Here is a 14,271-nt window from a genome sequence, read left to right on the forward strand (position 1 = left end):
TGATCCCAGCTTTCCCTGGGAATGTCTGCGCCTTGATTGGACACACACCTCTGCCGGGTGCTAAATGCCTCTGGGCAGCGAGGCTGGGTCCTGGCCCTGGGAAATGTGACACAAGAAAACCAGCGTGAAGGGGAGAAGGTAAAGGACGGGTATTGGGCTCGCAAGGCCGCTGAGAAAGGGCCCGATCCAAAGGCCAGTGGAATCCCGGCAGACCAGTCAGCCCTGGGGGCTCAGGGTTGGCTCCAGCCCGGCAGGTTTTCAAACTCGTTTTCTCATGACCCAGTTGAAGAAAATCGTTGATGCTGCGACCCGAGAGAATGGGACTGAGTGGGCGTGGGGCTGAGGCGGAGCTTTGGGGGGGGCTCCCGCTTGGGCGGGGCAGGGCTGGGGCGGGAGGGGCTTCCCTTGAGCGGCCCCCGGTTAGCGGTGCACTGGGGGGGGCCAAGGCAGCCTCCTGCCTCTCCTGGCACCGCGGACCAGGCTGCCCCCCAGAAGCAGCCGGCAGCAGGTTCCCAGCCAGCGGGAGGGTGGAGCTAGTGCTCAGGGCAGGGGCAGTGTGCGGAGCCCCCCCCCACACACACCTAGCTCCCCCCCACACACTTAGGAGCTGGGCCGGCTGCCGGCCGCTTCTGGGGCGCAGCACAGTCTGCGGTGCCAGGACAGGCAGGGAGCTGCCTTAGCCCCACCCCCACTGCTCACCTGACCCCCTGCAGCCATGAGCCCCAGCGCCCGACATCCCACCCCCCAGTCCTAGGGCACGCCCCCTAGTTTGAAACCCCCTGGCCCTGGCCCTTTACCCACGTTGGCAGCTCCCTTTGCAAGCCCGCTGCTGCTCGGTTTGCCGGAGGAGTGAGTTTTAAGGGGGGGTTGGCGGTGAGACCAGGGCAGTAGCTCGGCAAACCGTTTTGGGGACAGCGTCCTCTTATGCAGGGGTGGCCTGCCCTAACAGACGGAGCGGGCGTGTGCCTCCGTCTCTCCCTCGGGGGGCTGCTGCAGCGAAAGGACAAAAGCCTGCTACTGCTGCTAGCGAGTGGAGCCGCTGCTTTTGCGTAAGACTGTGCTGCGGAGCCTGATCCTCGCTGCGGAGCCGTGGGGGGCGCCGCTGGAGGAGGGGACGAGCGAGGGGTCCGTTCTGGAGCAGGAGGGGGCCCCCTCCAGGGTGTTCGCGCTGTCGCCCAGGGGCCATCGGCTTCCCGCTGCAAACGCTCCGTCCCCGGGCCCGAGGCAGGGCAAGAATTCAGCTGCCTTCTGCATCAAGGACGCGGGAACTTCCCGCACGTCCCGGGGGCTGACATGGGCAGCGATGCCTCCAGCCCTGGGCGCTGCTCGGAGCAGGTGGGCCCGCGAGGGACCAGGGCGGAAGCCAGAGCCAGCCGACGGCACCCACGGGGGCTCCGGTGCCCAGCCGGGATGGAGCAGCACAGAGCCCCGTGGAACTATGGGACCCCGTGCACCGCACCTGTCCCTGGCTGGGCTGCTCGGCTCCCCCCTGACTCCTGGTGCTCAGATGGGGACGCAGATTGTGCCTGTGGGGCCTCTGAGCTGTGCCCTTCCTGCCCTGCATTCCTCCCCCGGCAGCTCCCTTCCCCTCCCTGCTAAACGGGCTGGGACCTGCCCTCCCAGCCCCGCGGGCCCAGGGCCACGAGGAGAAGCGGGGCCAGATCCTCCCAAGGCCACGGCCGAATTTGAGCCTGCGCGGGCGTAAATGGCAGCGGAGAACGAGACCCAGGGAATCTCTGAGCGCCGACGGCCACCTCCCAGCCTGACGCTGATCCACACACTTTGGGGTGACTCCAGAGCAGGGGTGGGCACGTCACCAGATTTTGGAAGGGGCGGGGCATCAGGCAGAAGGGGCGGGGCCTAGGCAGGTTCCCTTGAGGGAATCTTTCTGCCCCTGCCCCCACTTTGCCAAGGGCACCGCCAGTTGTTTGGAACAGCTGGGGCTTCCCTCCAGTGCCACTCACCCCTGGCAGGGGAGGAGGCTCCGTGGGCTTCCCCACCCCCAACGGGCCCGGTGGCAGGGCGGGATCAAAGGGCTTGGTGGGCCAGATCCAGCCCGCCCCGATCCAGAGCAACACCCTCATCAGTAGGCCTGATTCCCAGCAGGCGGATTTTGGGGTCACTTCATGGAATCCAGTGGTGCTGCGGGAGGCGGACGCGAACCTGCGACCTCGGGAGCTTAGTGCAGGAGCCTCTCCCACTAAGAGCCGGCTGGCTGGCAGTGCAGGCCGTGGTACAGGCTTGTTACTTGCGCTGTGCCCGGTCTCGGTGCCACAAAGCGGGAAGAGAATCAGGCTTCCTCTTCTTTCCCCTCCCCATCCAGACAGCAAAACAGAGCCCTGCTGGCTTCCGTGCCCGGCGTGCATTGAATTCGACAGCTGCAGAACACCAGTCGCAGCCCTCTTTCCCAGCCACCCTCTTTCCCAGCCACCAGCTTCTTCTAGCTAATTGGATGAGCTCTGATTAGCCCCCGGGCTGCAATCCTGTGGAACCCAGGAGCGGCCGGTTTGCAGGGCAGGGAGGCCGTGGAGTGGTGGTTCTCTGTGCATGGGAAATGCTCAGGCCTTGACTTTCTCAGGCGGCCGGCTCTGGGACGGGTGAAGGGAGGCGTCTCGCGGTACGTCGCCGGCGCCCCGAGCCGTTCGGGACCCTGGCCCGGTTCTGTAGTCGGGGCTGGGAGCCGCAGCGACCTCGGCGCCATCGCCAGCTGGTGGCGCGTCTCCGGCTGGGAGCGGATGAAGAGCTGACGGAAATGCCGTCTCCCAGCGAGGTCAGGGCTGCTTAATTCCAACCCCGCCGAGACGGTGGAACTGTCCCCAGCAAGCCGACCTCTCAGCCCACGGCTCGACGCGCCGGCCGCGCCCCGGCCCAGGCGGGGGAAACAATAATAAACACAGCGCGCGGGAGTTCATCTGTGTCGGCCGCGCTCGAAAAGACCTGCCACCTTCAGGCCTTTTGGCGCACGCCCGGCGTCTGGGAGCTGCCACCGATTCACAGTCAGAGACCGTCGCACGAAGCACAATGAGATCTAACGGGGGCCGGCGGGGGATAGAGGGGAGGGCTCGGTTGGGACGAGTCAGTCTGACGCTCTGAACTGAAGCCTTGGATCTGATTTCCGAGCTGACTCTCCATCCGTTCGGAATCCAAACTTTACCTCTGAACACGAACACGGTGTCCCGGGAGGGGCGGGGGGACCTTCGCCAGCACGGGCAATTTTAACCTTGAGAGGGGATGTTGTGCTGAAAGGCAGGCTCCCGTTCCCACGGGATTGAATTCAGGGCAGCCCTCTGGCCGGCGTGATGGAGGAGCTCAGACGCCAGGTTCAAAGTTGTCCCTTCTGGCTTTTGAGGCGGGGAATCTGTCGTCTGAAACGCCCATCTTAGAGTCATCGAATCCTAGAACACTAGAACTGGAAGGGACCTCTAGAGGTCGAGTCTAGTCCCCGGCCCTCATGGCAGGACCCAGCACCATCCTGATCATCCCTGATAGACATTTATCTAACCTGCTCTTAAATATCTCCAGAGATGGGGATTCCACAGCCTCCCAGGGCAACTTATTCCAGTGTTTAACCATCCTGACAGTTAGGAACTTTTTCCTACTGTCCAACCTAAACCTCCCTTGCTGCAGTTTAAGCCCATTGCTTCTTGTCCTGTCCTCAGAGGCCAAGAACAATTTTCCTCCGGCCTCCTTGTAACACCCTTTTAGATACCTGAAAAGCGCTGTCATCTCCCCTCTCAGTCTTCTTTCCAAACTAAACAAGCCCAATTCCTTCAGCCTTCCTTCATAGCTCCTGTTCTCTAGACCTTTCATCATTCTTGTTGCTCTTCTCCAATTTCTCCACATCTTTCTTGAAATGTGGTGCCCAGAAGTGGACACAATCCTCCAGCTGAGGCCTAATCTTAATTTGAATGGCATTTGAATCCTGCATCTCCCTTTGAATACATTTAAAATCTGTCCTACCTGGCATCAGAACTTCATTCTTCGGCTTACTTTGCATACACCTCATTTGAATTTTACTTTGAATAAATGCAATCTGGATTTGACTCTGGATTTGAGCGTGAGGCCCTGGTCCTGCAGCTGTTTACGCAAGATCTTTCTTTTCTGCACATGGGCATTCCCAGGGAAATGAAACAGACCGAAGAGTTAAACAGGTTTAAGGGCTTGCAGGGCCGAGCCGGGAACTTAATCTGAACCCTAATCATTTGAATCAGTGTTTTAATAAACTTGATCTGAATCTTAATCTGGATGGCAATTTGAATCACACACTTCACTTCTCTCTTAATCTGAATTGTATTGTGAATTGTCATTAGAATCTCAGGACATTTTAACAGGAGTTTTAGGGTTAAAATGGCAACAGTGCCTAAGTGATTTAGGAGCCTATCCTACATTGGTACTTAGACTTCTCAATCAGTTTGGTTGCATCTACATGGCAAAGAAAAACCTGTGGCCTCGTGTCTTGGAGCCCAGCTCAATTGGCTTGGGCTTGCGGGGCTGCGAGGTTAGAAATAGTTGGAATCCGGACTCTGAAACCCAGCGAGAGGGGAGGGATTCGGATTGCAGGCTCTGGCCGGAGCAGGAGCATTCGCCTGGCTGTTTTCAGCCCTGCAGCCGGAGCCCCCCAAACCTGGGTTCCTTGGCTTGGGCTCTGAGGTTTTACTCAGCAGTGTAGACGTACCCCCGGGGGCTTTTGCAAATGCTGTTCGGAATCCAGCACCGCGTCCAAGTCGCACTTTGAGCGGGTGATTTTAACCTGGCACCCCGACCTCCAGGATTGCTCGGCTCCGGCTGCGGGTGCTTCCCCACGCAGTCAAGCAATGCCGACTCCCCCGCTCCCGGAGCTGCCTCCGGGACCCCCGAGCTGCCGCCGGCTCTCACAGTGGGAAGGACAGAGCCTTGAACTCGGGGCTCTTGAGGCAGATGTGCGAGGCCTCCTGGGACGTCTGCATCGGGCGGGGGCGGGGAAGAGCTTTTCCCCTCTCCTTTGGACGGTGACTTTTCCCCCAGTGCCGCCCGTGGCCGGCAGCCACGTTCCTCCAGTCTGAACGTATCCTGTGCCCTTGAGCCGTGGGCCGGGAGGAGCGGGTCTGTCCCAGGCGGCTGGGGATGGCGCCCCCTTTCCAGCTGGTTAACCCCTGCGGTCTGGGTGCCAGGGGATCTGGAAAGGTTTTTGGGGAGATCTATGGACTGTGCTCCCCATCTGAATGTCACCCCCTCCCATCGCTGGCAATCCACCCCCATTCCCTGCCTGCACCTCCACTCATCAGATCGGCCACACGGGGTCCGACCACAGGCCCATCTAGTCCAGTCTCCTGGCTGCCCGCAGTGGCCAATGCCAGGTGCCCCAGAGGGAGTGAACAGAACAGGAATCATCCAGTGATTTCTCTCCTGTCGTCCGTTCCCAGCCTCTGACAGAGGCTAGGGCACCATTCCTACCCATCCCGGCTAATAGCCACTGACGGACCTCTCCTCCATGAATTTATCTGGCTCTTTTTTGAACCTGGTCTTCACAACATCCTCTGGCAAGGAGTTCCACAGGTTGACTGTGAAGTCAGCTTCCCGCTGCCCATACCCAGCCCTTACAATTGAGCCTTGCCCAGCCTATATGCCCAAAATCCGCTTCCCCACCGGCTGGTGCCACTCCCTGGCCCCATACTTGGACCCACTTCCACTCCCCACTTCCCCCAGCTTGACCTGCTGCCCTACCCCGACCTGCCGGCCAGCAACAAACTACATGGCTTGTGCAGGCACCTCCCTGCTGGCCAGGAATGGGACCTCTGGGCAAATGTCCAGGGTGACGGGGCTGTAGGCGAGTACCTTCCCTGGGACATGGCAGCAGCGTACGGCGTGGGGTGTGCGGAGATCCGGGGCTCCTGGCCCCCATTTCCCAAGCTTGGGGTGGCTGCAGGGGCACCCCAGGGCCAGACCCCCTGGGCAGGGTGGTGAGGCTGCAGCAGGAGTCCTGAGCCCCTGCTGAGAGTTTGGCCAGGGCCCCCGGCTCGGGACATAGATCGGCCCAGCCCGTATTTACTCTCCACTCACCCGCCCAGCTGGTGTTTGCTGCCTCCCTGGTGCCATTTCTGCCACCTGGGTGCGAAACTGGACGCTCCTTTGCCAGCCGCCCTCAGCCTGGTTGCTGTGAGCTCCCCGCCCGAGTCCACCCGGGGCCCAGCTCTGAGTCCTCCCCCCCTTCCCTCCCCCTTCTCCCCCCCATCCCTGGCAGGGCTGGCGGGTGAGCTGGCCAGTCCGTAGACAGGCCGGGAATTCGTTTGTGTTAGGCAGACCCCAAAGAGCAGCCAATGGGCCGGGAGGGGGCCTAGGCCCAGCTCTCCGTCGGCGCCACCTCCCTGGCGCGGCGTCTAGCAGGGCTTGCCCGCTGGGGTGGCGCTCGGTACCGCGGCGGCGCTGGGCACGGACACCTCCCCATCGGGTGCCTGGCCCCAGCGCCCCCAGGGTGAGCTCGGTGCAGCGGGATCCGCACAAGGACTGAGCCGGCTACAGCCTGTCCGAGAGCTGGGGGAAGGGGAGAGGAGGAGGAGAGAGATAGAGAGAGACGTGCTTGGCCAATTCGCGTGACCTCATCCTCCCGGAGGAGAGGGGATGACTCAGTAGGTGGTAATGGAACATCAGGAGGTCACTGGTTCAACGGGAGCCCACGGTCAGTGAGGCAGGGGTGTCCGGGCAAAGGCTTGGTCCGGGACTGGTCGAGGGCCCCCCCCGATTTTCAGGGGTCTGCTTGCTGGCTGGTGGCGGCCGCCGTCTGCCAGAGGTTCGCCGTGGTGGGGAGGAAAGCAAACGGTGCTTCCCCCACTTTGAATGTTCCTGCCTGCAGGCCCCCAGCTGGTTCGGGGATGGGGCTTACGGGGCCTTTTTCTCTCCCAGGCGCTGGGTTGTGTTGAGCACTTGTCAGGGGAGCGTGGCGGGATGGGCTGGGGGGCGGCAGCTGCTTCCTGCGCGGACGCCCAGTCGAGCCCCAGCTGGCTTGGGAATGGGAGGGGGGCTCGAGGCACGGGTTCAAATCCAGCCCAGGCTGCTAGCGATGCAAAATCTTCACCAGGCTGTGAGGTGGTGGAGACATTCTCTGCGTGGCTTCGAATGCTGGAGCCCTCAGCAGCTGTGTTATTGTAGGGTTGTTGGGGAGCACCGGGCATTGGCACGGCTTTGTTATTGTAGGGTTGCTGGGGAGCGCTGGGCATCGGCACGGCTTTGTTATTGTAGGGTTGCTGGGGAGCGCTGGGCATCGGCACGGCTTTGTTATTGTAGGGTGGCTGGGGAGCGCTGGGCATCAGCATGGCTTTGTTATTGTAGGGTTGCTGGGGAGCGCTGGGCATCGGCACGGCTTTGTTATTGTAGGGTTGTTGGGGAGCGCTGGGCATCGGCACGGCTTTGTTATTGTAGGGTTGCTGGGGAGCGCCGGGCATTGGCACGGCTTTGTTATTGTAGGGTTGCTGGGGAGCGCCGGGCATTGGCACGGCTTTGTTATTGTAGGGTTGCTGGGGAGCGCTGGGCATCAGCACGGCTTTGTTATTGTAGGGTTGCTGGGGAGTGCTGGGCATTGGCACGGCTTTGTTATTGTAGGGTTGCTGGGGAGTGCTGGGCATTGGCACGGCTTTGTTATTGTAGGGTTGCTGGGGAGCGCCGGGCATCGGCACGGCTTTGTTATTGTAGGGTTGCTGGGGAGTGCTGGGCATTGGCACGGCTTTGTTATTGTAGGGTGGCTGGGGAGCGCTGGGCATCGGCACGGCTTTGTTATTGTAGGGTTGTTGGGGAGTGCTGGGCATTGGCACGGCTTTGTTATTGTAGGGTTGCTGGGGAGCGCCGGGCATTGGCACGGCTTTGTTATTGAAGGGTTGCTGGGGAGTGCTGGGCATTGGCACGGCTTTGTTATTGTAGGGTTGCTGGGGAGCGCTGGGCATCGGCACGGCTTTGTTATTGTAGGGTTGCTGGGGAGCGCTGGGCCAGGGCACTGCCAGGGGCACAGGCTCCGAGCCGCGAAGCGGGAAAGCGCGGCGGCCACTGGAGGTGAGACGGGCGACGGCAGAGACGCACGCGGGAGGGTCTCCCGGGCCTGAGCCTGGCCATGCCCCATGTTACCGTGGAGAGCAGATCTGGCCCCGCTCTCTGGCCTGGCACATGGAGCCGCCACTGAACATTAGGAGCCGGGGGCGGGGGGGCTGGAGCCCAGCCCTGCCCAGGGGTTAGCGGAGGCCGGAGGGAGAGGGCAGCGGGGTGGGTGGGCCCCTCCCCATGCTAATGGCGGCGTCTCTGGGTTTCTCGGCAGGTTTTGCATGGCTGGACTGGCCCTGGCTCTGGCCCTGCTGACGGCCCCGCTCAGCCAGGGCAGCAGGAAGGTGAGTCCCACCTTACGGCTGGGTTTGGGGGGCCGGGAGGGGGGCAGAAGCTTGGGAAGCACAGAGCCGGGCTGGCCCCCGATAGACCCTGGCTCCCTCCCCCGCACTGGCCTGGCCCCACGTGGCTAACGGGGCAGACCCTGGACCCCTCCTCGAGAACAGAGGAAACGCCTGGTTGGTCCCATCTGCCCACGGAACGAGGCCGGGGGGTTTCTTCCGAGTCTCTCTCCTGCCTAGACCTGCCCCTTACGCGCAGGAAACCCGGCACCTGCTCGGCTCCTGGCTCCCGCCGGACGGGAACTGTCCTTCTGGGGCCTGACGGCCGGGGCGTGTTCCCTGCCCTGAGCTCAGCTCCCGCCTTCTGCTGCGTGGCTGGATGCCTGAGGCCGGCCACGTCGGGAAACGTGACGGGGGGAACCGCCCCTCCCGCCCCCAAAGTGCCCCCCGGTTGGTAGGATGCTGCCTTCCGCACCTTTGTCCTTGGGCTCCCCCGGGCTGGACGGGCAGGCACCATTGGGAGCATGTCTAGGGGCCCTTGGCTAGCCAGTCGGCTCGGTGCCCGGCTGGACCCAGGGCGCATGGGGTCCCTCGGGCGTCTGCAGGAGCAGCCAGAGTACGACTGGGGAGGAAGCGGGTGCCTCGGCAGGGTTGGTGCTGGGCTGAAACACCTCTCTCCTGGAAAGAGTTGGGGAGCTGCCCACTAGGGGGCGCTCTCCCCCGGTGCCCCCCAAGGCTGCAGCTGATCCCATACGATATCCCGGTGCAGGCTGGGGTGTGGCCAGTCCCCGCTGGAGGTAGCTGGTGCTCTCCCTCCATAACCCTCCCTTGGGGCTGCTTTGCCTGGCGTGTTGCTGTGGGCTGTTAAACCTCTGCCACGTTCTGCCCTAGAGGTGGCTGAAAATCCGGCACAGCAGGAGCACATGGGACCCCTCTCGGGTTTGGGTCTCAGTGATGCTATTCAGGCAGGAAGCATTCCCCTGGGAACGCCCTCGTCCCGGAGCCTCCCTTGGGGTAAGCACCCTGCGCTCGCCCTGGTCCCAGCCCCCCAAATAGGGGGCAGATCCGGGATGTTGCTCTCTGCTTCCCTGGCCTGCACTGAGCTGTGAGAAGCTGAGCGTGACTTAGAGCAGCCTCCGGGCTGCTCTAAATTACACTCCGGGCCAGGCAAAAGCACAGTAGAAAGCCTGTGTGGCCAGAGCAGCTGCAGGGGTGGGTGAAGTCAGGACTCCTGGGTTCTATTCCCAGTTGGGGGGAAGTGAGGCCTAGTGGTTAGATCCGGGGAGCTCTGGGAGTCTGGACTCCTGGGTTCCATTCCTGACTCTGGGGGTATGTCTACACTGCAGAGTTTTTTTGGAAAAACGGCTTGTTTTTCCGAAAAAAACCTCATGTCCACACTGCAATCGCATTCTTTTGAAAAAAAATCGAAAGACCAGAGGGGCTTTTCCGACATGGGTAAACCTCTTTCTACAAGGAAGAAGCCGTTTTATGAAAAGGCTCTTTTGGAAAAAGCCGTGGGTGGACCGGGAAGAGGGAGTTCGTTCGCAAGAAGAGGAAAGAGGAAAAAGCCCAGGTGGCCATTCCGTCTGTCGTCATCACAGCTGACATGCGAGAGAGCATCCATGCAGTGTGGACGCTATCGGTCGAAAAGGCAGGTCGCTTTTTCGCTGCGCTTGGGCAGTGTGGACGTGCTCTTTCGGAAAACGTTTTTTCGGAAGATCTCTTCCAGAACAGCCTCTCCCGAAAGAAGCCTGCAGCCTTGACATAGCCTGGAAGGGGAGCATAGTCTTAGGGGCACAGCACCGCCCCTCCCTCGCCCTGGGGAGGGCAGGGTGGCAGGTTCAAACCCCGCCCCCCACTCTGGGAGCAGAGGGGTAGCCAATACACAGGCCGTCTGGGTTGGAAGGCAGGATAAGGGATGCCCTGAAGGTACAGAGGAACAAATAAAGAGTCGCTGCAGAGGCCGGTGGGAGAAAGAGGCTCGTGCGCTGGGGTTTGCGTGCGCAGTGGGAGCGTGTGTATGTGGCCCGGGCGAGCGCGGCAGGCAGATACTCCAGGCTAAAGGCCTCTTCCTTTTGCCAGACTCTCCCCGCCAGGGGGGCTGCCTGTCAGGGCTGCCTGTGGTCTGGGGCCGGGCCGAGGCGCATTCAAACACGACACCCCACCACAGGCCAAGTCCCTGAGGAGCACGACACTGCGGGGGGAGGGGAGCTTCCAACCCACCGTCGCTGCGGAAATTCCCGAATTGCCGAGCGGCGGGGCGGGGGCAGGAGTTCGCAGCTGGGCTGGGCTGAGGGGAAAGCCCAGAGCCCTGTGGGAGAGTTTGTTTCTGGGCAGGGTGGCTAACCCAGCTGGGGGGGGGGGACGACTTTCTCAGGCTCTGCCTCGCAGCCCCCCACCCCCCAGCCCTTCCTGCACCAGCCGCTCCCCGTCGTGAGCTGACCTTGGCCCTTTTCCCGCCCCGTTGTGCACAGTCGCCGCACGTGCCCACGCTGGTCGGCGGGCGTCTCGACACCCCCTGCGCCACAGGGCTGGGACAGTTTTTATAGTGGGGCCCTGAGGGGCAAACTACTGCACGTCGGGGGGTCCGGCAGCAACCCCCGTTCCTGCACCAGTGCACGAGGTGCCATCAACCAGCGGGCCAGGCCCTTGCTGAGGGGGTTTGGGGTTTGGAAGGGCCCACCCGGCTGTTTGGGGCAGCTGGGGAAACTGAGGCATGGCACTAGAACCTGCGTGGAGGCTAGTGCTGCACCCCCGGGGCTACGAGACCACGGTAGCACCAGAACGGCCCTCTAGAGATGCCGAGCGTGAAACAGTCCCTGTCTCCCCTTCCTCCCCCCGACAGGGCTCACAGTCTGAACAGTCACAAGGAACTGGGCTTGCTGTTCGGGCTGGGGCCTTCACTCGGGCTGCCAACCTGCCCGCTTTGCAGCGCGCCCGCCAGCTCCACCCCCAGGGCAGGGGGGGCCGATGGGAGAACAGGCAGAAGGGGGAGCGGTGCAGCCTGCCAGAGCTGTGGGCCAGGAGGGGGAGCAAGGCGGCAGTCAGAGCAGGGGCTGGAGGGCTGGAGGATTGAGCTGATGGGGCTAGGAGGTGGAGCAGGGAGCCAGGGGGTCTGAGAGTTTGGGCCCCCAGGGCTGGGAGGCAGAGCAGGGCCTGAGGATCTAGGCGATGGGGGGCAGAGCAGGGCCTGAGGAGCTGGGCGATGGGGGGCAGAGCAGGGCCTGAGGAGCTGGAGGTGGGGGGCAGGGAGGCAGAGCAGGGAGGCAGAGGGCTGAGAGATTTGACCCTCAGGGCTAGGAGGCAGTTAGAGCTGGGGGTGGGGGGCTGAGGGTTTGGGCGGCCGGGGGTGGGGGCTGGGGGCACTGCCCTCAGCCGGCGCTCGGCAAAGGCCGCATAGGGCACCGTGCCGAGCGGCGTCCGAAGCAGCCGCATGTCTGAGTGGGCTAGGCCCGGCCCTGAGGCCAGGAAGGGCAGCCACGTTCTGTGGCAGTTCGTGGCTTGGTTCCGGGCAGGGTAAATCCCATGGGATGCGCCCTCGGAGGTCCTAGCGATGCCCCCGGGGAGCGCCGGGCCAGCGGGGCAGCGGTGCCTCAGGCAGGGCTTTGCCGTGGGGGCTCACTTGGCAGTGAAGACCTAGCCACGCCGGTACCCCCTGTCCAGCATCCCCGCCTCCGGCAAATCCGCCCCCGTGCGTAGCCTGCCATCGCCTCGAAAAGGGCAACAGCCCCACCACGCCCCCGGATTGTTGAACAGGGTGGACGGGGACGCTCCCAACCCTCCCGCCTGGCTTAAACACGCCCCCGCCGCCTTGGCCGTTCCCTCCAGTGGCGGAAAGTTCCACCGGCCAGCTCTGGGCTGCCCGAAGACGTCCTTGACCTTTCCTTCTACACGTGGCCGCCCCTCTGGATTCCCGCAGCGCCCCACCCCGGGGCTCACCCAAGGAGACCGGGGGAAAAGGAGAGCGGGGCGGAGGGGGGAGCAGTGCGAGGAAGCCCCCCGCGGGCTTCACGGACTCCCCTCCCCCCACGGTGCCCGTGCCCTCGTTAAAATCCAGCCAAGTCACTCCCCAGCCGTGCCAAATGTTTTGGGGAGGGGCGCGCCTGCTCCTTCCCTTCCTTTCCTTTTTTGGCCACAGAGGAGCCCTCCGGCCCAGCAGCGTTTGGGATGTTTGAGGGGAGAGAGAACAGCTGGGCAGGGATAAACTCCCAGGCCTGCTCCCCACAGCTGGGCCCACCCAGCCCGGCGTGGGATTGTCCCTCGGACGAACCCGGGAGAGGCCAGGCCAGCGGCGGTGGGGCGGGCTGGGGGAGAAACCCCCCTTAAGCAGGAGGGAAGTGCTGGCCGGGGCGGCTCCGGGCCCCTCAGCACTGCCCGTTTGCCTTTCAGCCCCATTGCTTGGCTTCTCTTCCTCCTGCTCCGACCTCTTCCCAGCTGGGCTCTCCCTGCTTCCCTGGATCTTTGGGTCTGTCGCAAGCCCAGAGACCTGGGCCAGCCTGGCCCCTTGGAGTCCCGGCGCCCGGGCCTGCCGGGTCAGGTGTTGAGCTGTGCGGAGGGGCGGACGGGGGGGGGTGGGGCGGGGCTCCGGCTGAGGCCGTGCCAGTGGTGTGGATGTCCCCTGCCGTTAAGGAACGTGGCCGACCGGAGGGTGTGAGGGCCCCGTGGTGCGGCTGCTTCCCTTCGGCTAGAGATGGGGACAGGCCCGTCCTGACGGACCCCCCCGGTGACCGGTCCGTCTCCTCGTGCCCCTGCAGGTCCCGCCGCGGACGTCACGGCAGGCGCCGGAGGAGGACGGAGCCGGAAACCGAGCTGCCGGCACCTGGAGTGGCTGGGGGCCGTGGTCGTCCTGTTCCCAGCCCTGCGGGGTGGGGGTCTTGGAAAGGGTCCGCACCTGCCTGCCCCCCTATCAGCAAGTCCCGTGGGGGAGCCGTCATGGCCCCCACACCTACCTCCCGCCCCAGTACCCGGAGGAACGGGTCCATCCTTACCCGCCCCGGCCGTCCTACCCCCTTCACACAGATGGGGAGTCAAGGGTGCCTCTCTCCCCACCAGGGCCTTTCCTGCCCCTCCACAGTGACTCTGCCCTCCCCCTCCACAGTGACTCTGCCCTTCCCCTCCACAGCGGCTCTGCCCTCCCCCTCCACAGCACCCCTGGCCACCCCCGGCCGGCCACCCCTCCCGCCCGCTACGGGCCCCTGAACAGATACCTCCGCCACGAGTCCTTTCCCTCCGAGCAGCGGCCTCCGTCCCCGCTGCGGGACGCCTCCTCCTCCCCCCCCAGCCGCGGCAGGAGCCCGGCCCTGGCCCCCAGGCCCCCAAGGCTGGGAGGGGTCCCGTCGGGCAAAGAAGGCGCCGCCAGCCGCGGCCTGGCCCACTCCTCACGTCGGCTGCGCCACCCGGACGCTCCCGCCACCTCCAGCCCCGAGCGGCTCTCCAGACGCGGGAGCTCGGCCCCGGCGCAGCTGCCAGCCCGGGACTCGCTCCCGCTCTTCAGGCCCCCGCAGCGGGGCAGCCCCGAGGCAGGCGGCAGCTCCCGACACAGCACCCTTGGGCACAAGTGGGCGGCATCCCCGACACAGGAGTCCCACGCTGCCAGGAGGTGAGAGCCGGGTCCCCCGTCAGCCCCCCACAGCACAGCCCGGGCTCGGGGGGGGGCACTGTCCTCCAGCCACTGACTGGTGTGCGGGGGGAGGGGTCCTGGTGCAATTCCTCCCCCGGGCCTCTGCTCTGAAGCTTCTCTCCCAGCTTGTGGGCTTGGATCCTAATTCCCATAGGCACCAACGTTTCCTGGATCTGGGCATGGAGGCCAAACTGTGCCCTGGCCGCAGCCCCAGCACTAGCCATGTGGCAATGCGCCCCCCCCCCCCCCCAACTAAATCCACTTGGAAATGGAGTCAGCTCACCCTTGCTAGCATCTGTCAGGCCT

General features: G+C 63.8%; 1 protein-coding gene across 1 annotated transcript in view; it reads left to right on the forward strand.

Moving 5' to 3' along the window:
• The window catches only part of ADAMTSL4 (ADAMTS like 4), a 68,197-nt gene that overhangs the window by 20,946 nt on the left and 32,980 nt on the right, over positions 1-14,271 (forward strand). Inside the window, 2 exon segments of the mRNA XM_075907409.1 lie at positions 8,279-8,348; positions 13,100-13,944. Coding sequence (XP_075763524.1) covers positions 8,279-8,348; positions 13,100-13,944 — 915 coding nt within the window.

The sequence above is a fragment of the Pelodiscus sinensis genome, chromosome 24, assembly GCF_049634645.1.
Source record: "Pelodiscus sinensis isolate JC-2024 chromosome 24, ASM4963464v1, whole genome shotgun sequence".
In the NCBI taxonomy this organism is placed as follows: Eukaryota; Metazoa; Chordata; order Testudines; family Trionychidae; genus Pelodiscus; species Pelodiscus sinensis.